This window comes from Balaenoptera musculus, chromosome 8, assembly GCF_009873245.2.
Source record: "Balaenoptera musculus isolate JJ_BM4_2016_0621 chromosome 8, mBalMus1.pri.v3, whole genome shotgun sequence".
In the NCBI taxonomy this organism is placed as follows: domain Eukaryota; kingdom Metazoa; phylum Chordata; class Mammalia; order Artiodactyla; family Balaenopteridae; genus Balaenoptera; species Balaenoptera musculus.
Window position 1 is genome coordinate 103,301,047 of NC_045792.1, and position 22,640 is coordinate 103,323,686.

The following is a 22,640-nucleotide window of genomic DNA, read 5'->3' on the forward strand; positions in this document are numbered from 1 at the left end:
TTGTTGTGTTCTCACTGCCTGGCTCAGGGGCGGGAAGATAAGCGGTGATTCTGGCAAGTGCTGCCCCGCGCTCCGCCAGCAGGTGGTGCCCGAGACCCCGAGTTGGAAGAGGCTCGGCGGTGGCAGGGCGCGAACCCTCGCTCCCCGGGCAGAGTCGCCGATCTGCCGATCGTTCCAAGCTGCCTCAGCTTGGTCCCGCGGTTGGTTGTGTGAGTGCGGGCGAGTCACTTCTCCTCTCTGGCCGGAGGACTGGAGCTCAACCCCCCTCCCCACTCGCTTTGGGCTTTCCTGGCCGGCCGGGAAGGAAAGAGAAGGAGCCGCCCTTCTCGAGGAGAGAAACTTTCCACCCCGAGTGGGGGCGGGGTTGGGGCGGCACAGGAAATGGGTGGGCCCGGGCTGGCGGGCCGGGCCGAGGGGCCCTAGGCGAGAGAGGGGAGGGCGCCTCCTGGAAGGGCCTGGGACGAGTGAGTGACCTATGGGCGGGAGGAAGGAGTTGCAGAGGCAGAAGGGGGGTGAAGTCGTAGTGCTCCAGGCCTCCCCAGAGGCCAGACAAGCCCCGGAGGGGAGATGGGGGCAAGCCTCTGGGCTTGGATGCATGAGACTCTCAGCGGCGCCGACACCCGCATTCTGTGCCTGGCTTCCCCTCAACAGCACCTGGGACCTTCAGGGTTGTATGTAAAAGGCTTTCTCTTACAGAGGAAACGGAGAACCGCGATGCTGGGTCTAGGAGCTAAACCCGGTGTCAGGTTCCCTCCCGTCCCCCAAAGAAGCCTGAACATTTGCGAATGGTGGGTGCTAAGGCTTCCACACACACACACGATACCCCACAGCTTCCTGAAACGAAGAGAAGAGGAGAGGACCTCAAAGTTGCGCACTTAGGCTTACCGGCTGCTCATCCCCATGCCTCCTGGACACAACTCAGCTGACACTCCTGGCAGATCAGACGTCCTGTTCAAACCGAGTATTTATCAAGGACCAGGCTTCTGTCCATTCACAAACCTAGCAGAGCGTTCACACTGGCAGACGGAAGAGGCTGATGTGCTGCTCTATGGCAGTTCTCGTAACTCTGCGCCTGACACCTGCAGCGGCTCATTACCAAGCAGGCAGCCGGGCGGGCTGGCGATAAGGGCTCTAATCTAGGTGTGAACAGAGCGGTTAACGCCCCGGGGGCAGGCATCCCAGGGGAGGGAGAGTAAACACGCACTCTTTCCCGTCCATGATAACGGATTTCGTTTAATAAGACCGGCAAAATCAGCCAGGTTCTACACTAAATGCTTTCCAAGGTTTCATTCTTAATGATGTTGTAAAAGATGGAACTATAATTATCCCTATTTCACTGAGGTAAAAACTGAGGCTCAGAGCGTTAGTACTTTGCCCAAGGTCACACGCTTGTTGGAAGTCATCTGCTTGTGGGATGTTGGGACTACCTTCCCACTTGACAGCTGAAGAGTCAGGTTCTGAAACTGGCAAGTGGGTGCTGCCCACAGGTAGGGCCACCCGGGTTGGCCCCTGACGCTGCTCCTTCCTGCTCTGGTTAATATGTGGGTGGCGGCAGGAGTCTGCCTCTCCCCAGTGTTGAGGCCAGTTGGCTCTGGCTCAGCGCACTGTGATCCTTCACGTTTCTTCTCCTTTCTGGGTCTCTCTTTCCCCAGCCTGTGAAATGGGGCCACCAGTACGTACCTCCCAGGGCTGCGGTCAGGAAGGGAGGCGGCCGGGGCAGCGCTCGCGAGGGCGGCACCAGTTGCTGGTGGCTCCCTGCCCCGGCCCGCGCGCCCCCCACCCGGCCTGCGCCTCCACACCGCCTCGGCGCGCAACAAGCGGGCGCTGCGGTCCAGGCGTCCCCCTCGCCCCTCGCTCTCCCTCCCGCGCGAGGCCCCGGAAGCCGGGCCGCCCCGCCCCCGCGCTCTCGCCCCGGCCCCCGCCCCCCGCCGGAGCCCCGCCCGCCTTCCGACGGGGGTGCGGCTCCAGGAAACGGCGCGCTCGCCGCTCAGCGCTCCAGCGACACGACGCGCCCCAGACGACCCCGCCGACGCAGCCAGACCACCTAACGGGCCCCAGCGGCGGCGGCGGCAAGAGCGGCTCCGGGTCCCGCGCCTCGGACCCCTCCCCACGGACGGGGCGGGCGGCGCCGATAGGAGCCCGGAGGCCATGGGGACCTGGGCCAGGCCAGCGATCGCGGGCCAGCGGGAGCCCCGGGTCTGAGGAACGGGCGGCGGAGGCGGCAGGGCCATGACCTCGGTGTGGAAGCGCTTGCAGCGCGTGGGCAAGCGGGCCGCCAAGTTCCAGTTTGTGGCCTGTTACCACGAGCTGGTGGTGGAGTGCACCAAGAAATGGTGAGTGGGAGGGAGGCCTGGGGGACTCCCCAGACTGGCTGGGACCCCATCCGGCCTTGGGGGCCTGAGAACCCTGCCCCCAGTCCAGTGGCCAAAGAGGCCGCCTACGCCAGCTTAGGCCCTGGTGACCCAGGCACAGAGAAGTGCCATTGCAGCTTGTGGCATCCCCAGAGTTGAGGGTGTGGGCAGCCTTTGGGGAGTGGAGGTCAGGACTTGCAGGCCTGAGAATCTGTCTGGGCCCACACTTGCCTCAGCTGCACTCAGGGCTGGGGGAAGGGAGGCCTCCTGGTTTTGGCCAGAGGGATGGTTCAAGGTGGCATCAGAAAAGGGAGCAAGTTTTGCCGGTCTTCGGGTGGAGGGGCTGGGACAGCAAACACCAGGGCCCTAGTCCAGCTCAGAACAAGGATGCTGCCCCCTCCTCTGCTGCCTATTTGTTGAACCAGAGGAACCACCCGCCCCTTCAGCCAGAGTGGGCGCTGGGAGGCTGGATCCGTCTCCACAATATCCTTAAAAGGGGAAACTGAGCGCTGGGAGGGATGAGGAGGGAGGCGGGGAGCAGCTTAAAAGGGCCTGAGGACTTAGGAGGTTGTGGGTCGTGGAGGAGAGAGCCTCGGGAAGGCAAGGTGGTAGGGTCGGGGGAGATAGGTAAGGGGGTGCAGGACTCCCCAGCCCAGACTGCCAAAGGACCCGGGGCATCTCGTTCACATTCCCCCACCCGCAGCTGCCTGGGCCCCTGCGTCACACCCTAAATATACGTGCTTGCTAGTGTCAGCTTCCCTTGGCTGGATTAGGGCACAGCTGTGGGGGCCTCAGCCGCCAGGCGGGGCTAAATTTAGGCTCCCAAGTGAAAGCACAGGAAGGGACCAGGGGGTCCAAAGGGAGGGGAGTGAGCAGGAGGCCTGGGGTCCTTTGGGCAGCTGTCATATCCCTGATGTTGACTGGGCCAGCCAGAGGGTGGTTCACACCATTCAGCAAGGCCCAGAAAGGACGGGCTGGCTGGGGTAACACAGCACAGGGCTGGGACTTGAACTCTGGCCTATAGCTTCTGCCTTTTGCCCCAGCATCCTGGGTGAAGACGGGGGGGCGGGGGGGGACGCTGGGCACGGTCCCGGAGAGCTGGCTGAGGGTGTGGGCAGTGTCAACGTGTCTGAGTCACAGGCGGTGGGCAGGGCCTCCTGGGCTTTTTCGCCTGGAGCCCTGGCTAGGAAGCTGCCTCTGCCCAGGTCACAGCTCCCCAGGAGGGCGTGCCCAGCCTGAGTCAGGCTGCCTAGCCAGGCCCCGCCCTCCCTAGGCTCTCACTGTCTTCTTCCCCTTTCTGGGAAGTCCCCATGGCTGCCCTTAGCCATTGCCTGCAGTTTGGGGTCCAGGAGAGGCACTTGGTTCCAGGCTGGAGGGCTCTAGGCTCAGCTGTGTGCCCTTGCCTGGTCCCTAACCTCTCTGGGTCTCGGCATCCTCAGGGGCTGACAGGAGAGCCAGTTATCCTGGCTCAGCCTCCAGAGGGGCAGTGAGCTGGGTGAACCTGAGCGTCCTGGCAAGGGACAGGGTACAGGCAAGGAGGGCTCTTATGTTGCCATCTGCCTGATGATCCTCTAACCATCCCCACCCTCCTGGGCAGCAGTTGGCCCCTCCAACGCAAAGGGGCCCTCTCCCTTCCAGGCCCAGCCACGTGTCTAGGACTCGGCCCTGCGCAGCTGACACTCTCCTCTCGCTTTGTCTCTGTCTCCCCACATCTCTGCCTCTCCTCTGAGTCTGCCCTGGCATATGCTGTTTCGGCTTAGATGCCACCTTCTAGAAGTCTTCCCTGGTGCCCCTTGCGGGAATCGGGGGCCCTGCAAAGCAAAGGGCTGGGCATGGAAGGTCCTGGGAGGGTATCGAATGACAAGCTGACCCTATGCCTCTCTGCCTACTTCCCAACCTCTGCCCTCCCCTCCCGACCTTACACCTACCCCCATCCTGGGACCCTGGCACTTGCCATCCTCTCTGCCTGGAGCCTTCCTTCTCCAGATCATCCTCACATGACCCATTCCCTGCCCCAGAAGGGTCTTGCCTCCCCTTTGCTTGGCTCTGCCCCCAAATTGGGCTGGGGTAATAGTATGCACTCTACAAATATTTGTGAGTGAATGGACTTCTTTTACTCTGAGTCTGTCTCTCTGTGACTCTGAGTCTGTCTCTCTGTGTCTCTGAGTCTGTGTTTCTTGCAGGGTACTTGTCGTGTTTCTGTCTATCTCTGTGTGTGCCTGCCTCTCTGTATGACCTTCTTCATACTCCCTGCTGACCCACAGGCCTTTGCCCTCTGGCCCAGGCCTCATCCTGCCTCAGCAGCCCCACCCTGCTCCCTGTGGCCCCAGATAAGGGGCTGTCTGGGCCCTGTGCTGGGGGAGGGGGATGTGGGCAGAAGGAAGACTGGAGGAGATAGAAAGGCCGGGTGGGCCTGACTGAGTAGCCCCCTCTGCCCGCTCCGCCTCCCAGGCAACCGGATAAGCTGGTGGTAGTGTGGACCCGGCGGAACCGACGCATCTGCTCCAAGGTGAGGGAGGATGTCAACTGGGGGTCCAGGTTGGGGGTGGGGCCAATTGGGGGGGGGTGGGGTAAGTGGGTCAGGGCTGATGGGTGAGTGGAGTCAGGTTCAGGTTCAGATCAGAATCCACAGAAGGGAGAGAAAGATGGGGTAAAGGTTGGAGATAAGGGCAAGTGGTGAGGGGGAGAGTTCGGATTGGGGGGAGGACTCAGACTGCTCATTGTAGGCCCACAGCTGGCAGCCGGGCATCCAGAACCCATACCGGGGCACCGTGGTGTGGATGGTACCTGAGAATGTGGACATCTCTGTGACCCTATACAGGGTGAGTCTCTAGCCCTCCTGCACAGATGGGAATGAGCTGGTGATTGCAACCCTGGGCAGCCACAGGAGGCCCCTGGTGCGTTATCCATCCAAATAGAAAAGAACAGAGGGGTGAGACCAAGAATCATGGCAGGGGGCCTATTCAGCGTGAGTGGCCCAGGAGGTCTCCTTGGAGGAGGTGGCATTTAGCTGCCACATGAAGAGAGCTGGGATCAGGAGAAGCTGGGGAGCATACCTGCCAGGAGGGCTCAACATGTGTGAAGGCTCCACACAATCACCTCCTGAGCCAGCACAGGCCTTTCTCCCTGCCCTGTCCCCACCACAGCAGCCTCTGTACTCACCGGTGCCCCCTTTTCCCAGGACCCACACGTGGACCAGTACGAGGCCAAAGAGTGGACGTTTGTTATTGAGAATGTGAGTGGCTGGGGCGGGCTGGAGCCTGGGGTCTCGGGGACTCTGGGGCAGCACTGATGCTCCTTCTTCCGGCCCCCAGGAGTCCAAGGGGCAGCGGAAGGTGCTGGCCATGGCCGAAGTGGACCTGGCCCGCCATGCGGGGCCTGTGCCTGCCCAAGCCCCACTGCGGCTGCGGCTGAAGCCCAAGTCGGTGAAGGTGGTGCAGGCCGAGCTGAGCCTCACTCTCTCTGGGGTGCTGCTGCGGGAGGGCCGCGCCACGTGAGTGTCCAACTGCCCTCCTGGGCCCTAGTCTATAACCTCTGACCGTAGCCCTCACCCCTGATCTCTGACCCCCAGGGACGATGACATGCAGAGTCTTGCGAGCCTCATGAGCATGAAGCCTTGTGACGTGGGCAACTTGGAAGACTTTGCTGAGAGTGATGAGGAGGAGGCTAATGGTCCAGGGGGCCCGGAGGCGCGGGCTCGTGTCCTCCAGCCAGGTGGGCTCACAGCTGTGGATTGAGATCACTAAGACCCAGGGAGGGTGGAGGACGACCCGGGCCAAAATCCACTTGCTGTTTTGGGGCAGGGCCAGCTTGTGCACGCCCAGTGGTCGGAGCGCACTATTGCCAGGTGGTCCCAACCTGCCCAGCAGCCCTGATTGTCCTGCAGAATGGGTTTCCAGTACCTCCCTGTGCCCCTGGTCCTCTCCTCACCCCTGAGTACGTGCCTGCCCACGCACCTGCCCCGAGACAGCTGGGCCAAAAGCGCAGAGAGGGGCTGCAGTCCAGGCTCGCCACCCCTCACTACTCAACCTCGTCCCTCCCTTTTGCCTGTTAAGGCTTTTTTTTCCGTCTGTCCTGTCTCTCTTTTCCTCTGCACCTGTGGGCCTGTCTCTTCTCGTAGGCCCGGGCAGTTCCCTGAGGCTGGGGCGTTTCCCAGGTAGGCCCAGCATTCTAGTTGTGGGGAGGGGGTCAGACCTGCAGGGCCCTTCCCTGGGCTGACCCTGCCCCCCAACGCCCCACCCCCAGATACTTCTCGGGAGCTGAAGACACTCTGTGAGGAGGAGGAAGAGGGCCGATCTCGGCCCCGGCAGGCAGGTGAGGCCCAGGCTGGCGTTGGGACGGTGGGGACTGGACCTCCAGTCACAGGGCCCAGGCCTCAGCATCCCCCTTCCTTCCCCCCAGCTGCCAGCCCTTCTAGCGCCGAGGATACCAGCCCAGCCCCTGTGAGTGCCCCTGCGCCCCCAGCCAGGGCCTGCCGGGGCCAGGGGTCAGAACCAGCTCCTGTAGCAGGGGGCCAGGTGGGGCCCAAGGCCCCAAGGCCCCCCGGAACCCCACCAGAGACAAGGTGAGCTTTGGAGTCAGCCCCAGCCTCCCCTCCCCTGTCTACTCTTAAGAAGTTGCACACCCCTTGCCAACCTGCCTTTCCAGGGTCCCAGCAATCTGAGAGGTGGGGGGGCACTGAGAGAGGGGGGCCAAACGAGCCCCTGCAACGCACCCTCCTGCTCTCTCCTCAGGTCCTCAAGACAGCCAGGCCAGGACGCGGCCCCCAGCCTGGCCCCTCGGCTCCGGAAAGGCTCTGATGCCCCCTGGCCCCCACTCCCCCAAGGGGGAGATGAGGCCCCCAGCGCCTCAGGGGCTCCCCCAGCAGGCGTGAATTCTGCTGTGGAGACCCAGGCCTGGGCAAGCCCTCAGAAAGGGACAGCAGCCCAGGGAACCGGGCTGGGCCCAGGCATTGAGGACAGAGATGCCAGCAACTCTTTGGAAGGGCAGAAACCCAAGGTTGAGGAGGGGGACATTGGCGAGAGGCCAGAGGCTAGTGGGGTGGACACTGAACATGGGTCAGGAGTCAGAGAGGTGAACAGTAGGAGGTCAGAGGTCAGAGCTGGGGAGGCTGAAGAGAGTTTAGAAGTTGGTCAGGTGGATGCTGAGCAGAGATCAAAGGTGAGACATGTGGACACTAAGGGACCAGAGGCTACAGGGGTGACATCTGAGGCAAGATTCAAGGGAACTCCTGAGGCTCCTCCAAGGGGCTCTCAGGGGAGGACAGGGGTCAGGACCAGGGAAGAGGCTCCCGCCATCCTGAGCCCACCCCCAGCAGAGCCGGCAGGGCAATCCAGGCATCTCAGTGACCTCAAGGGGGCCAGGGCTGCTGCGGGCCAGGAGAGAGAGGGTGCAGAGGTGAGGGGTGGAGCCCCTGGTGTTGGGGGGACAGGCCTGGAGCAGGGCCCCTCTGCTGGAGCAGCAAGCGCCAGGCCCCAGGTGAGCCAGTACCAGGGGGCCCCACCAGCAGCTGACCAGGGGGTGATGTCCAGGGATATGAGGGTCTGGGAAGTAGAAACTGGGGATTTGAGGGTCCTGGGAACAGAAACTGGGGTGACAGAGTCAGAGTTATTGGGGACCTGGGAGACAGAAGTGGGTGGGTCAGAGTTCCCCGAGATAGAGACTGAGACAGCAGAAGTGCAGATACTGGGGACCCAGGAGACAGAGGCAGTGAGATCAGGGGTCCTGGAGTCAGAGGCTGCTGAGATGGCAGAGTCTGAGGAACTAGGGACCCAGAAAACAGAAGTAAGGGTTTTAGACGCCCCAGGGGCAGAGGCCGGGATGGCAGAGTGTGAGGTACTGGGGACCCAGAAAACAGAGGCTGTGGGTACAGGAGTTCTGGGGACGAAGACCAGGATGTCAGAGATTGAGATACTAGGCATCCAGGAGATATCTGGGGGTTCACGGGTACTGAAGATAGAAGCTGAGATAGCAGAATCTGAAATATTGGGGGCTCAGGAGACAGAGGTGGGATGTTCAGGGGTCTCAGAGATAAAATCTAAGATAACAGGGATGCAGGAGACAGAGTTAGGGGGTTCTGAGGTCCCAGGGATCGAGACTGAGACAGCAGAAGCTGAGATACTGGAGACCCAGGAGATGGCAGCTGGGGGTTCACGGGTCCCAGGGATGGAGACTGAGACACTGGGGACCCAGAGGACAGAGGTAGGGGGTTCAGGGGCCCCAGGGACAGAGACTGAGACATTGGGGACCCAGGAGACAGAGGTAGGGGGTTCAGGGGCCCCAGGGACAGAGACTGAGACACTGGGGACCCAGGAGACAGAGGTAGGGGGTTCAGGGGCCCCAGGGACAGAGACTGAGACATTGGGGACCCAGGAGACAGAGGTGGAAGATTCACAGTTCTCAGGGCCAGAGGCTAGAATGGCAAAGGCTCAGGGTCTGGGGACTCAACAGACAGAAACTACAGTTTTAGAGGCTGAGAAGGCAAAGGCTAAGACTTCTGGGGTCCAGAAGGCAGAGACTGGACTCTGGGAGACCCTCAAATATGAGGCTTTAGGGGCCCCAGTCATAAATCATGGAATTTTAGGGTCCCAGGGAACAGAGGCAGAAACTACAGTTTTGAGGGGCCAGGAGGTGGAGGCTGGGATTTCGGGGGTTTCAGAGGCCATGTCTTGGGTTTGGGGGGCCGAGGAAGCAGAGATGGAGGTTTCAGGGGCTTCAGAGAACCAATCTGGTATTTTTGAGGCCCAGGAAGCAGAGGCTGGGGTCTCAGGAACCGAGAAGGGAAAAGAAGCTGAGGGAAACCTCCCAGAGGCCAGCCTGATGGAGGCGCAGGTGGCCAGTGGGGCAGGGGCTGGGGTGCCCAGGCCCTCGGGGGCCTCTTCCCCAGAGGAGCCTGAAGAGGACAGGAGGCTGCCGGGCAGCCAGGTAGGGATGGGGGCCGCCGAGGGCCCAGTCTGCTGCTTCCCACTAACCTGGGCTGAGCTAATGGCGGCTCTGCATGGACCCACCTGGCCGACTGGGGTGGGGTGGGACAGGGGCTCAGCTTCAAGGAGCCCCTCACCCTCTCCTCTCTCAGGGTGCCCTGGCTCCCCCGCCCTGTCTTCCCTGGGTTGCATGGAGCGGGACACCCCTAAAGCTGATTTTCTGGGCTGACCTTGAGGTGTGGCTGCTGGTGACCTGTGATATTGCCTGGGGACCACTGACCTTTTAGGTGACCATGGTAGATAACACTGGAGCTGGAAACCCTTTTGCCTGACCCTAAGGCCCTGGCCAGTGGTCCGTGGTGACTCCTGCAAACCCAGAGCCGGAGCTGTTTTGTGCCCAAGGGGCAGAGGGCACAAGTCCCACGTCCACATTCTCTAAGCCCATCCCTGTGTCCCCAGGCACTACCCGCCCCGGTCAGCTTCAGTCAGTCCCTGCTGGAGTGGTGCCAGGAAGTCACCGCCGGCTACCGTGGCGTCCGCATCACCAACTTCACAACATCCTGGCGCAACGGCTTGGCCTTCTGTGCCATCCTGCACCGATTCTACCCGGACAAGATGTGAGCTGCCAGAGGGAGTGGGAATGAATGGAGGAGGCTGCCAGGAGGGGAGGGTGGTGTGAATCCAGCCTCTGATCAGCGCTCTCTCTGCAGCGACTTTGCCTCCCTGGACCCACTCAACATCAAACAGAACAACAAGCAGGTGAGACAGGGTGGGAGTGGTGCCTGGAGGGAAGGAGGATCCAGAGCCAGGCCTAAGCTAAGATTTGGGTTCCTTGTCCGCCAGTGTGTAGGAGAGGAATCTGTGGGCTTCATGGCCCCAGCTGTGGCTTTTGGAAGTTCTGCCACTTAGTACCCTTTTGGTCTTTATATTTTTCGTTTTCCTGAGTTTAGCTTTGTTTTTTTTAAGCATATTTCCACCAGATGGTTTTTCCCAAAACCACCCCATTTGGTGTGCAGTTGCTGGGTAACACAGGGGCGGGCCATGTTGCTAGATTTCCCCCAATAGGAAGGTGAAGGCTTGTTGGCAAACCCAGGCGTGCCAGTTGCAGGGACCCCCTCGTCGTTCCGGGGCGGGGCGGCAGCGTCGCTGGCTGACCCGCCGCAGCTGACCCGAACGAACATACCGTCCCTAGGCCTTTGATGGCTTCGCGGCCCTGGGCGTGTCGCGGCTTCTGGAGCCAGCGGACATGGTGCTGCTGTCGGTGCCCGACAAGCTCATCGTCATGACGTACCTGTGCCAGATCCGCGCCTTCTGCACGGGGCAGGAGCTGCAGCTGGTGCAGCTGGAGGGCGGTGGCGGCGCCGGCACGTACCGCGTGGCCAGCGCCCAGTCGAGCCCGCCCGACGAACTGGACGCCAGCGGCCTGGCGCAGCGGCTGCGCGAGCACCGGGCCGAGGCGTCCCAGGAGCCCCAGGAGGCCGCGACCCGCGCGGACGGGACGGCCCCCCAGGCGGCCTCCAAGGACCGCGGGGCCGAGGCCGTCCAGGAGGCGTGCTCCGCGGAGGCCCCGGCCGACGGCCCCGGAGCCCGGGCGTCCGTGCCCCCGACAGAGGGGCTGGTGAACGGGATGGAGGCGCCGGGCGCCGCGGGCGGCGTGAGGCTGCGGCGGCCGTCGGTCAACGCGGAGGCTGGGCCCGTGCCCCCGCCCCGAGCGCACGGCTCCTTCTCCCACGTGCGCGACGCTGACCTGCTGAAGAAGAGGCGCTCGCGGCTGCGGAACAGCAGCTCCTTCTCGGGGGACGACCCGGACGCGGGAGCTGCCGGAGCGGCGGCGGTGAGTGCCCTCCAGCGGCGCGGGGGTCGGGGGAGCAGGGCAGAGCAGGGGCGGGTCTTGAGGGGCCCCAAGGGCAGGGCTAGCGCGGGGCGGGAGGCGGTGGCTCTAGGGCGGTCGGCCTCTGCGAGATGCGGTAATGCGTCTGATTTGAGGCACTGGTGCTGCGGAAGTCCCTCTCGAGGACGAGGTAGCTCTGCCAACTCCTCAGCGGGGGCGCCGGTGCCCAGGCCGGCGGCCCGGCGCCGCTTTTTTTTTTTTTTTTAATATATTTATCTATTTATTATTTTTGGCTGCGTTGGGTCTTTGTTGCTGCGCGTGGGAACAGTGCGCGGGCTTCTCATTGCGGTGGCTTCTCTTGCTGAGGAGCACGGGCTTCAGTAGTTATGGTTCGCGGGCTCTAGAGCGCAAGCTCAGTAGTTGTGGCGCACGGGCTTAGTTGCTACGCCGCATGTGGGATCTTCCCGGACCTGGGCTCGAACCTGTGTGCCCTATGTTGACAGGCGGATTCTTAACCACTGCGCCACCAGGGAAGACCTGCCGCTGGCTTTTGCTGCCAGCCTTGGGATGCAGGCTAGTGCTTTTTAACACTCGGCAACCAGTTAGTGGAATCAGGCTGTAGCAGGAAGTTCCCAGAAGGCTCTGTGTAGTCAGCGCTCTTTATGGACTGTAAAGTGGGTTGGGGCGTTTCTTTCCCTGCTGGTGGTGCGGGGTCTACCGGCAGCCACCACTTTCCTGTAAGCTGGGAACAGGGTTTCTATACTCAAGGGAGCTCTCCAGGGCCTCCCAATCCCAAGATACTCTGACTTGGGTCCTTAACTCCAGACACTGGAAACCAGTTTCTTCTCTTCTCTGATAATGGCAAGTTGGAGATGGGAGACTCTGCTGGGTGCCCATGTTCCCCCATCCCTTGCAGGTCTCAGGTCAGCCTCCCAGGGTGTCTCATGGTCAATACACTAAAGAGGAGATGGTTCCAGAGAGGGCAGGGATTTGCTCAAGGACTCACAGCCACTGAAGTCCCGGCTATGGGCTTTCCAGCAGCACCGTCCTGGACAGCAGGGGCAGCTCTGTCAGGCTGCTTCAAGCCTTCAGCTGCCCAGGGATGACCCCTAAGTTCTAAAGAAAAGAGGGAATTAACTGGGAGAGGCTTTTTGGAAGAAGCAGCCACTTGAGCCAGGCTGATAAGATGGGCAGCTTTTCCCAGGTGAAGAATCGGAGGGCTGGTTCTCAAGAGGTGGGACCTCACAAGTAAAAATGTGGCAGCAGGAAAGCTCAGGTCTCATTTAGGGAACTGCCAGTCACCTCCCTTAAGGTCCGCAGGCGGTGATGAGGCTGGCCTGGAGAGCAGGCCCACTGAGTGCAGGGTCGGAGGTGCACCATTGAGCCTATGAATGAGAAACAGGAAGGGCATCAGAGGCACCCATAGGAACTGTGCTATCCTGGCCTGTGTTGGCCTCTGGCCAAAGCCGCCTTAACGTGTCTCAATGGCTCTTTATATCTTAAAACAGGAGGCTCCATCTTTCTGGGCCCAAGTCCCAGCGGCTGGTCCTTCCAAGCCAGGCCCCCCTCCAACCCGTGTCCCACAGGAGATGTATGACCCATGGGGCTGGAGGGGATGCTTCCTCATTGGCCACTCCCATCCCCCATCCCCCAAGCATACAGTAGGAGGAGGTAGGGCCTGCCCCTGGCTTTGCGAGCTCCCAGAGTCCTGGATGGGATGAAGTCAGGCACCTTGAAGCTGGGGCAGAGCTGAAGCAATGCCGTGAGGAGGGCAGGGTGCCTCTGATGTGGCCCAGCAAGGCTTCCTGGAGGAGGGGCCACACATGAGGGTGTAGAAAGGGGAATTTGGGTCAGACATGAGGAAGCGTTGGAATTCCCATCAAGGCTGCCATGAGTAAGCTTAGTTGCTGCTGAGGTTGGGGTTTCTCCACTCTCCTGCATCCGCCTGCCCTATTGGTTGAGCACTTGCTTTATGCCTGGTCTGCCCCCTCAACCCCTCAGCAACTGCTCCTTCTGGGAAGGAACAGTTACCCCATTTTGCAAGTGGGAATGTTGAGGCTCAGGGATCTGAAAAGAGAAAGGAGTTGATACTGGTGTGAACCCCGGTTCTGACACTGAACTCTAAAATGGCGCCCTCTACTGGGCCCAGCACTATGAACTGGCTGTGTGACCTTGGACAAGCCACTTAGTCTCTCTGTGCTCTTTTCCTGAGGGTGAGAAGTAAAGACATGAAAGTTTTTTGCAAAGTGGCATTGAGGTACTCCTGCAGGGTGTTGTCAAAAGAGGGGAACTGTGAGGGACTTCCCTGGCAGTCCAGTGGTTAAGAATCCGCACTTCCACTGCAGGGGGCCCGGGTTCGACCCCTGATCGGGGAACTAAGATCCCACATGCCACACGGTGCAGCCAAAACAAACAAACAGACAAACAAACAAGCAAACAACGAAAAAGAGGAGTACCCCAACCTGAGTGTACTCTATTAAAAATTTTTTTTTAAAAAGGGGGGGCTGTGTTTTTCCCCAGATGTCTTTCTGGAGCCCTGCAACCCCCAGGGGCTTGTATGTCCTTTACATACAAGGACACAGGCCCAGTGGGTGTGACTGGGCCAGAGGCAAACAGCAAATTGGTGGCCAAGCTTGGGAACAAACTTTTGGATTAGACAGCCCTAGGCCTGGACTGGGCCCTGTTTGAGTGTCATCTCTGACCCTCTGTTTCCTCATCTGTAAAGTGGGGATGGTAACCTTCCCCACCTCACAGTGTTCTTGGGAAAACTAAATGAGTCGATGCACATACAGCACCCAACACACAAATAGATGCTTAATGCATATCAGCCATTACTGTTAACCGGTGCGCCCTGAGTGCATTCTCTGCACCCCAACCTGTCTGCAGGGGCTGCTGCTTAGGGAGACAGGGGTAACCGACAGCTGTGACGGGAGAGGCCCTGGGGGCTAGAGTGGGAGTCGGGGAGGCTTCAGGAGGCCTCAAAGTTAGGGAGGGAGGAAGAAAGCCCTGTGAAGGGGCCCCTGGAGGAGGTGGGGCTGAGCTGGGTCAGGAAGGTCGAGTTGGCGTCCAGCTGCCCAAGACCGAGGCCACTCCAGGCTGAGGAAACAATTTGGGGAAGCGAAAGTCCACCACTGGGGCCGGACAGTGGCATCTGGGTGGGGCTCGGGGCAGTAGGAGTTGAGGCTGGAGCTGCCACCAGGCCGTGGCGACGAGGCTGGGGGCTGAGAGGGGGTGTGAAGAGAGTGACACCATCGGGGGCGAAGGTTTAGGGAGAGCCTTCAGTTGTGGCTTGAGGGTAAAGTCAGCAGGCAGGGCATGGGGGGCGGCTGGTGAAGAGGCCGCCACCTACCCAGGCCAGAGAGGAGGGCCCCTGAGCAGGGGACGTCCAGGGCTGCCTCTCAGAGTTGCAGGGTGGGGTGGACAGGCGGGTGGCTCAACACTTTCTCCCCACCTTGTGACCTGGAAAGGTGGCCAGAGCAGGAGCCATCAAGGGGGCCTGGCTATCAGCTGAGCTGAAGCTTGGGGGCCCCCAGGGCTGACAGTGCCAGCAAGTTGCCAGGGGCGGGGCACGTGAGGGGCCAGCGCTGCCCTTCCGGGCTGAAATTGGTAGGTCCAGCTGCCTGTTCTGTTCCAAGTGTTGTTCGGCGAGCACAGCATTCTCTAGTTGTGGGGGCTGAGAAGGTGGGAGGGTGCCCCGTTCGGCCAGGAGATGGAGGTACTGGTGGCCACATCAGCTCAGCTCAGTGTCACTGTGTGGGGCCCTGGCCATGATGGAGATGCTAGCTAGGTGACAGTCTGAGGTGGCCTGAGGGAGCTTTGTGGGGGAGGGGGCAGAAGGCGGAAGGAGAGACCCCAGCTGGGCCCCTCACAGCCTTTCACCCCTGACTCACGAAAGTCCTGTGAGGCCCCAGGAACGAGGACTGCGAGGCTCAGCCAGCGGGAGGGGACTGGCCCAGGACCACAGGGCCAGGGGCGGTGAAGGCCTTTGCTCTAGGAGGCGCTTCCCCAGAAGGGACGCGGGTGGAGTTCTGTGCATGCAGGACCGCGAAGCTGCAGGGCCTGGAACTGCGGTCCCCCCTCCCCTGTGTGAGTGGGGCTCCGGCTGGCCCCAGGGTGGGCTGTTGGGGAGCCCCTCCAAGCCCTTACTGGCCTCCTCCTCCACAGGAAGTCGTGAGCCCTGACCCCAGCCCTGCCCCACAGCAGGCCCCTGGTGAGTAGTTTTGAAGGGGTGGCGACTCAGCTGAACTCAGGCTGCTCACAGATCCTGAGCTGGGGACCTTCTGGGGACAGGTGTCAGTTGGGGGTGCCTTAGCCTGGTATCTATCCACAGGAGGGACTCCCCCATCGGAGGAGCTACCCCCAAGCCCAGCGGAGGAGGCCGGGCTGGTAAGGAGGGCTGAGGGGGGAGGAGCGGTGGGTGGGCTTCCTAGGCAGGGCCTGGGCTCAGCCCACCCTGTCCCTTGCCCCCGCTTTCCACCCCAGCAACGGTTCCAGGACACAAGTCAGTATGTGTGCGCAGAGCTACAGGCCCTGGAGCAGGAACAGAGGCAGATAGATGGGCGGGCGGCCGAGGTGGAGACGCAGCTGAGGAGCCTCATGGAATCAGGTGGGGCGGGCATCTGGAGTCCACACCCCAGCACGTGCCACCACGTCTACCCCACCCTGCAGCTCTTTCTGACCCTGGGAGGAGTGGGAGGAGACAAGGCTGGGGTCATCGTCCCCATTTACAGCCGGGCACCCTGAGGCCCCCAGCCGGGAAGCAGCGTGCTGGAGGCACACAGCTCAGGTTTCTGAGATGCCACAGGGAGCAGACACCATCCCCCTGCCCCCAGCCTCCCTGCTGCTGACACGGGGGTCAGTGGCAGGCCTGGTGACTGCCCTGGCCCGATTCAGGTGCCAACAGGCTGCAGGAGGAGGTACTGATCCAGGAGTGGTTCACACTGGTCAACAAGAAGAACGCTCTCATCCGGAGGCAGGACCAGCTGCAGCTGCTGTGAGTGCTGGTCCTTCCCTGCCCAGGCCCCACCCCTGCCCACCCAGGCCTGGCAGAGCACATGGAATCTTAACTACTTTAATTAGAACTGTTCACTGCTTTCTTCTTTCTCTGAATTTTTTTTCTTAAGAAATTGCTCAACCATCTTATTTTTTCCCCTAATTTCCTGTATAAAGTGTATACTTCTTAAATTGGTACTATTTTTATGAATGAGAAAATCGAGGCCCAAAGAAAAATGTGGCAGGTCAGTGCTGAGTGCCCCAATTTGACCCTGTTCCTTTACAGTAAGGAACACTGAGCCTTAGAGACAGCTGAGCTGGTTTCCTGAGTGGGGTCAGAAGCAATTCTCGGGCTTCATTGCCTTTATAGTCCTGCATGGTAGAGGTGGTTTTGCCACCTTTTTACATCTTGGGTCATTTTTCAGAATAATTTTAGTCTAATACTTGCTGTTTATGAATAATATCCATCTAAATAATCCTTCTGGGTTGTTTCTTATTTGTTAAAAAGGGGGTGGGATGAGGGGAGGAGACAATATAAACACCCAGCAGTTGGGGAACAGTTGAAACAAAAGAGGGACTTCCCTAGCGGTCCAGTGGTTAGGACTCCGTGCTTCCACTGCAGCGGGCCGGGGTTTGATCCCTGTTGAGGGAACTAAGATCCCACATGCCGTCCAAAAAACAGAAACAGAAGAGATGATTCCAAGCCGGGACTAGGGTATAGCTCTGACCTCGGTCCAGCCATTTATGGGAACTGGCGGTAAGGTGGGGCGGGGGGGGGGTGCCAGGGAGCGGTCAGAACCCTGGGCGCTCCCTGCCATTCCTCTCTCCCTGACCTGGCACCCCACCCCCAGCATCGAAGAGCAGGACTTGGAGCGGAGGTTCGAGCTGCTGAGCCGGGAGCTACGGGCCATGTTGGCCATTGAAGGTGGGAGATGGGGCCCGGAGGCCAGGGACCAGGACGGGGCAGGGGCTGGCGCCTCCTGACCCGCAGCCTCCTCTGCCCTCAGACTGGCTGAAAACGGCCGCGCAGCAGCACCGGGAGCAGCTCCTGCTGGAGGAGCTGGTGTCGCTGGTGAACCAGCGCGACGAGCTGGTCCGGAACCTGGACCAGAAGGAGCGGACGTGAGTGGGGCCGGGATGCGCTGGGAGGCTCCAGGGGGGCTCTCGGAGGCGTGCTCGGGGGCGGCCTGCCTGTGGGGCCCGACGCTGGGGCTGACTTGAACCCGTTGCCTCCCAGCGCCCTGGAGGAGGACGAGCGCCTGGAGCGCGGCCTGGAGCAGCGGCGCCGCAAGCTGAGCCGGCAGCTGAGCCGGCGCGAACGCTGTGTGCTGAGCTGAGGCCGCGAGGGCCCAGACGTCTTCGCCCCTCCCGGTCCGTCCAGACCGCAGCTTTTCTCCCCGTCGCGCCCGGTCGCCGCTTCGGGCCTGCGCTCCGGAGGACCGGACCCTCCCAGATGCCGCGCGTGGCCAGTAGGGGCCGTCGTCACCCTTTACCAGGAGGGGACGCGCGGCCCTTAAGGCCCCGACGGACAGGGGCGGCTGGGCGGCCGCGCCGCCCGGGCGTATTTATTAGTCCGTGTGAGTGTGTGTGCGTGTGTTCGTGGTGGGCTGGGGGGTCCCAGGCGCGCCCCCCAGAACCCCTCCCCGAGGGCAGGACCCGGCCGGCCAGCCCCGAGGGAGAGGGACGGCTCGTGAACTGCCGCGCCCGCGCCCTCCCCCCTCTTCCGGTTCCTCACGAGCAATAAAGTTAGAAAAGGCCAAGCCAGTGCTCCGGGGCTTTCTCAGGATGACTGGGGCTTTCAATAGAAGGAAGGGGGTGGGGTCTCGGCGGATAAGGTTGTCTGCGATCCTTGCTGGGGCTGTGTGGAGTTGAGGTTCTCAGATGCCGGCGGAGGCCAGACCAGAGGCTTGACCTCTGCCTTCGAAGGATGATGGGGTTTGGGTTGCTGATTGCTGTAGGGAAGTCCCATTTCGAAACGAGACGAAAACAGTCGGCGGTGTTGCCCGTTTTATTTTTTATTAACACATTATTCCCTGAGGTCCTCACATCCATCCCTTCCCCTCCCACCTCCAGAGGCTTCCCCAGCCACTCCCGATGGCTTCCTCCTCAGGCTTCTCCACCTGAAAGGAGCTCAACTGCATCACTGACACCTGTCAGCAAGCTGGGGCCCGTTCTGGGGCTGCTGCTGAGGGTGGCAGGGTGCTCAGAGCCAGTTCATCCTGGCCTAGGATGCCACCTTCGTCCTCAGCGTTCAGAGGGCCCCTGGACCTGAAGAACTTCACCATGGCACGGACCTGGGGCAGCTCCAAGAACATCTCCACGGTCAGCAGCATGGCCAGGAGCCCCAGGAGCAAGTAACCTGGGGAGGAGAGGTTACTGGGGCAGCTCTCAGGGTGCTGACAATGCTCCCCACTCACCTCCCAGCCAGTGACCCGCGCTCACAATTCTCTTAACACTTGGGAGTAAACCTCCCACACCCTGCCCTGGGGCAGGGTCCTTCCAACCTGTGAGGCTCAGCCTCCCCAGTGGCTTATGGGAGTTGTAGTCCAGGCTCCTCTTCCCTCCTCTCCTCCCTGTCACGCTCCTTGGCAGCTGGACTCACCCAGAAGTGCGAACTGGCCGAGGTAGTAAAGCACTGGATGCAGGCCATGGTCACGGCCAGGCAGCAGGTCCCCCAGGCCAATGGTGCTGAGTGAGCTGAAGCAGAAGTAGATGGCCTCCAGCAGGCTGCAGTCGCCCTGCAGACCCCACAGCACCAGTGCTGGCAGCAGCATGAAGATACCAGCCACTAGTAGGCCCTGTCCAGATGCCTGCAGTAGCGCAGCCGTGGCCGGCGTCAGCTGCCAGTGGATGGCTACCCAGGCACCCGGGTGTCTGAGCAGAGGCAGCAGGCAGTGGCACAGTGCAGCCACAAGTGCTAAGGAGGCTGGCAGCCCCAGGGCTGTGTAGACCACACAGAAGGCCTTTCCACCTGCCGATAGTGGGGCCATGTGGCCATAACCTGGAGAGGAGAGAGACATGGGTAATGAACACCTGAGTGGGATGCCTGCCGGGTACCCACTTCCTCCAGCCTCCCTCCGGTAGAAGGCTGCCCTCTGGTGGCCGAGATTGCCGGAACTGTTCAGGCCGGGGCGCGCTCTGGCTCTGCTCCTCATTCACTTGGGGTCTTACTCAAGTCCCTTAACCTCTCCGGGCCGCTCTTTTATTTTCTGGAACAAGAAAGGATTAAAAGAGACAGTCCGCTCAGGCCTCTTGTAGCTGGGACAGTTCTGAGAGCTGCTGTCCTACCCCAAGGCAGCCTGGCTTCCTGAGAGATTCCTCAGCTCTGCCCTTGACCCCCACTTCCAAACCCACCAGGTGAAATGTTACCCCTTCTTTCATTCCCCAAAGGTATATCAAGTTATCCTGGGTGCCAGGCCTTGTGCCGGAATCAGAGTCTGCCCAGGCTCCAGTGGGGAAGGCAGGCAGGAAAACCAGTCAGGACACCTGACACGAAGGGCTGCAAAAGAGGCAGCACACATGAGAGAAGGCATTCAAGGCTGGAAAAGCGTGTGCAAAGGCAGGGAGAGGTGAAAGAGTGGGGCATGCTGGGGGAACAGGGTTGGCTGGTCCAGGGTTGTAAACACAAATACCTAGAGGAGTCAGAAGTAAGACAAAAGGGAGTGGTGGGGACTGGGGTGGGCTGGAGAGCATGTACTCTGCCCCCAGGACAGGCCCTGTTTTACTCCAACAAGGATTCTGGCTCAGTGCAAATAGGTTTCCCAATTTTTCCAAAAGAAGATGGAAAATGGGGCTTCCCTGGTGGCTTAGTGGTCAAGAGTCCTCCTGCCAATGCAGGGGACACAGGTTTGAGCCCTGGTCTGGGAAGATCCCACGTGCTGTGGAGCAACTAAGCCCATGCACCACAACTACTGAGCCTGTGCTCTAGAGCCCGTGAGCCACAGCTACTGAGCCCACGTGCCACAACTACTGAAGCCCACACGCCTAGAGCCCATGCTCTGCAGCAAGAGAAGCCACCGCAATGAGAAGCCTGCGCACCACAATGAAGAGTAGCCCCCGTTTGCCACAGTTAGAGAAAGCCTGCACACAGCAACGAAGATCCAACGCAGCCAAAAATAAATAAATAAATAAAATTTAAAAAAAGAAGATGGAAAATGGCCTTTAAAAAATATTCAGACACTTTCCAGGACAAATCCCCCCAGGGCTGTGGGTCCCATTGCTTTATTTCTCTGGGCCTTCACACATGCTGTTCCCTCTGCCAGGAATTCCTTCGTGTCTATCTCTGTGCCCTCTTGCCTTGGCTAACATCTCATGGGGACTTCCTCCCCCAGGAGCCTTCCCTCACACTCCTTCTGGGATGGTGGTCCTGTACTCCCTGGGTTCACTCCATTTCCCTCCATCCAAGAATCCATCCCATAATTCATGTTCCCGGTCTCGCCTCAGGCCCGCGGGGTCTGGGCACCTCTCCTGGGTCTCAAAGGGTGCCTGGGGGTGGGACTGAGGAGCCCACAGCCCTCCTGGCAGTTGAAGTTGAGGCACTAGTTGGGGTGTGTTGGTGTGGGGAGCCCCAGCTGTGATGACAGGCCTAATAAGGCCTGGGCTCTGTCTAGCACTTTGGGGCTGGGGGGAGGGCTGCACCCCCAGGGACCCCAGGTAGCAATGGCCTCAAGAGCCCCTTCCTGCCCGGCCTTCTGGCGGCCTTACCCGTGGTGGTGAGGAGGCTGGCAGTGAAGAGTAGGGCTGAGGGCAGATCCCAGTTCCTGGTCTCGGAGCCATTGCCCAGGCTGGAAACCCCGTGGGCCTGGGCTGCCAGGGCGGTGCCCAGCAGCTCTTCCAGTGCCCTGGGTGGCAGGCAGGCCCCGTACTCCGCCTGGAAAGTGGCCAGCTCGGCCCTGAGGTTGGCCTGGAGCCGGAGTGCTGGAGGCCCCTCCAGGGCCTGGAGCACTGCAGCCCCAAGCCCCAGGGCTAGCAGGTGGGCCACAACCAGTAGCCCGTATCGGGCCCAGGGCCTCAGAGCCCCCATGGTGTGCCGCCCAGAGTCCATCAGAGGTGCCCTGGGAGCCGACTGCTCCACCACAGGCACCTGGGAGGGGCCGGGCAGGGTGGGGCTGGGAGGAGGTGCTGCGTGGGTGGCTGGAGAGGGAGGGAAGCCTGGGGCATCAGCTGGGGCCAGTGGGACTGGGAGGGGGAGGCGAGGAGGTGAGCTGGATAACTCCTCCCAGTTTCTGGGGCAAGAAGTTTTTTGCCCAGTTCGCCAAAGCTGGGTGGTCAGGTGGTGGGCGGTCCGGGGCGGGATGGAGGAAGGCGAGACCCCGAGAGGTAACTTGACTGGCTCCCAGTCACACTGTGGTGGTTTATTCAAGGATGATCTCACTCAGTCACAGACCCCATTCACCCGCTCAGCAGGTGCCCAGACCCAGAGGACGTTAGGGGAGAGGACAGACCGGGTCCCTGCCCTCCTGGTGTTCCCACAAGAAACCTGTTAGCAAGGACGCAGGACAAGTTCACATCACCATAAGCTCCCTGAAGGAAACGCCCTGGGTAATGGGGGAGAGTTCTGGGGGAGGGGAACATCACCTGGAAAGCTCCTCTGAGGAGCGACATTTCAGCTGGGGAAGAGAAGAGGCCAGGCCAGGTGGGAAAGAGCTAGGGTGGTGAGAAAAGCAGGGGCCTGCTGGGGTGGGGCGGGGATTGGGGGTCAGGACACAGGACCTTGAGGACATATGGCTCAGGGGACTTATGGAGGGGGCTAGTGCAAGCATCCCGGATGGAAAGGTGGCAGCCTGGGCTGTGGAGTGGGAGAGGGCTGGTGGGACCTGGGATGGGCCAGGTGGGGCAGGGTGGTGAGGTGAGGACAGGAGTGGAGGATGCCCGGAGCGCCCTGGACAGATGGTGCTTCCTCCACTCTGAGTGCTTCCTGAGAACCCTTCATGCCCAGCCCTCCTGAGTCCCCACCCTGGTGAACACTGGAGTCACAGTAGGTCTGGCTGCCACGGAATGCGCAGGGGACGGGGAGAGGGAGCCTGGAGCCCGACTCACATAAACCATGGAGGCGCTGAGCCCGGGGTCCCCTGCCCTAGGGCGTGGTGTGGGAGGGGTAGTCTGCAGAACCCCGTGGCATTAAGAGAGGCTTGAGTGGAGCCAGGTGTCAGGGTGGGGGACCCCCTCCTGTGTCCAGACCACGGGATAGAAACACACCCAGGACAAACCACCAAGATGCCACCCAGAGGGCTGTGGGCTCCTGAGTTCAGCGAGCTGCCTGGGGTGGGAGCAGCATGGCCGGGAGGGCATCCCAGGGGAGGTGATGTTGTTGCTGGGCCTTAAGGATAAGCCGGGACCACCCAGCAACAGGAAGAATCAGAGCAAACACAGTTGCTTGAAATGGTGGGAAAGGCTTGGTGAGGGTGGGAGAAGATGGGTGAGGCCCGAGCGTGTGGGTGCCAGGGAGGCTGAGAAGGGCCTTGAATGCCTGATGATCAAGCGGACTTGATCCCAGGAGAGGGATGTGGTGCAGAGCATCCCAGCCTAGGCCCAGGCCAACTG

General features: G+C 61.0%; 2 protein-coding genes across 19 annotated transcripts; one reads left to right on the forward strand and one right to left on the reverse strand.

Moving 5' to 3' along the window:
- The first annotated feature begins 1,991 nt into the window (after positions 1–1,991).
- On the forward strand, positions 1,992–17,857 carry EHBP1L1 (EH domain binding protein 1 like 1). Of its 17 annotated transcripts, none has more exons than XM_036860428.1 (21): positions 1,993–2,333; positions 4,803–4,860; positions 5,078–5,173; positions 5,533–5,586; positions 5,666–5,844; positions 5,923–6,065; positions 6,472–6,507; positions 6,597–6,665; positions 6,753–6,915; positions 7,085–8,672; positions 8,733–9,275; positions 9,734–9,891; positions 9,985–10,033; positions 10,467–11,108; positions 15,270–15,315; positions 15,436–15,491; positions 15,588–15,711; positions 15,999–16,098; positions 16,949–17,022; positions 17,105–17,219; positions 17,335–17,857. In XM_036860428.1, the coding sequence occupies exons 1-21, from the start codon at positions 2,230–2,232 to the stop codon at positions 17,432–17,434; spliced, it is 4,497 nt and encodes a 1,498-aa protein (XP_036716323.1). In that variant the 5' UTR covers positions 1,993–2,229; the 3' UTR covers positions 17,435–17,857. The 17 variants fall into 17 exon arrangements, with proteins under 17 accessions (XP_036716324.1, XP_036716323.1, XP_036716325.1 ...); XM_036860430.1 differs by having other exon boundaries at positions 1,994–2,333; positions 7,085–8,612; XM_036860431.1 differs by having other exon boundaries at positions 1,998–2,333; positions 7,085–7,829; positions 9,093–9,275.
- Positions 17,858–17,933: 76 nt separating this feature from the next.
- KCNK7 (potassium two pore domain channel subfamily K member 7) lies at positions 17,934–21,202 on the reverse strand. Of its 2 annotated transcripts, none has more exons than XM_036860445.1 (3): positions 20,802–20,901; positions 18,700–19,306; positions 17,934–18,456 (listed from the first exon to the last, which is right to left on the reverse strand). In XM_036860445.1, the coding sequence occupies exons 2-3, from the start codon at positions 19,250–19,252 to the stop codon at positions 18,251–18,253; spliced, it is 759 nt and encodes a 252-aa protein (XP_036716340.1). In that variant the 5' UTR covers positions 19,253–19,306; positions 20,802–20,901; the 3' UTR covers positions 17,934–18,250. The 2 variants fall into 2 exon arrangements, with proteins under 2 accessions (XP_036716340.1, XP_036716339.1); XM_036860444.1 differs by having other exon boundaries at positions 18,002–18,456; positions 18,700–19,098; positions 20,802–21,202.
- Between the last annotated feature and the right edge of the window lie 1,438 nt (positions 21,203–22,640).

What these genes read in the sequence shown, in the direction of transcription:
- EHBP1L1 (XM_036860426.1), top strand. Translation starts at nt 2,230, where the DNA reads ATGACCTCGGTGTGGAAGCGCTTGCAGCGCGTGGGCAAGCGGGCCGCC. An exon ending in TCTCTGTGACCCTATACAGG is followed by an intron (nt 5,174 to 5,532) that starts GTGAGTCTCTAG and finishes CCCTTTTCCCAG; the next exon opens with GACCCACACGTGGACCAGTA. An exon ending in GAGGCTGGGGCGTTTCCCAG is followed by an intron (nt 6,508 to 6,596) that starts GTAGGCCCAGCA and finishes CCCCACCCCCAG; the next exon opens with ATACTTCTCGGGAGCTGAAG.
- KCNK7 (XM_036860444.1), bottom strand. Translation starts at nt 21,141, where the DNA reads ATGGACTCTGGGCGGCACACCATGGGGGCTCTGAGGCCCTGGGCCCGA. An exon ending in CAGCCTCCTCACCACCACGG is followed by an intron (nt 19,099 to 20,801) that starts GTAAGGCCGCCA and finishes TCTCCTCTCCAG; the next exon opens with GTTATGGCCACATGGCCCCA. An exon ending in CGGCCAGTTCGCACTTCTGG is followed by an intron (nt 18,457 to 18,699) that starts GTGAGTCCAGCT and finishes TCTCCTCCCCAG; the next exon opens with GTTACTTGCTCCTGGGGCTC.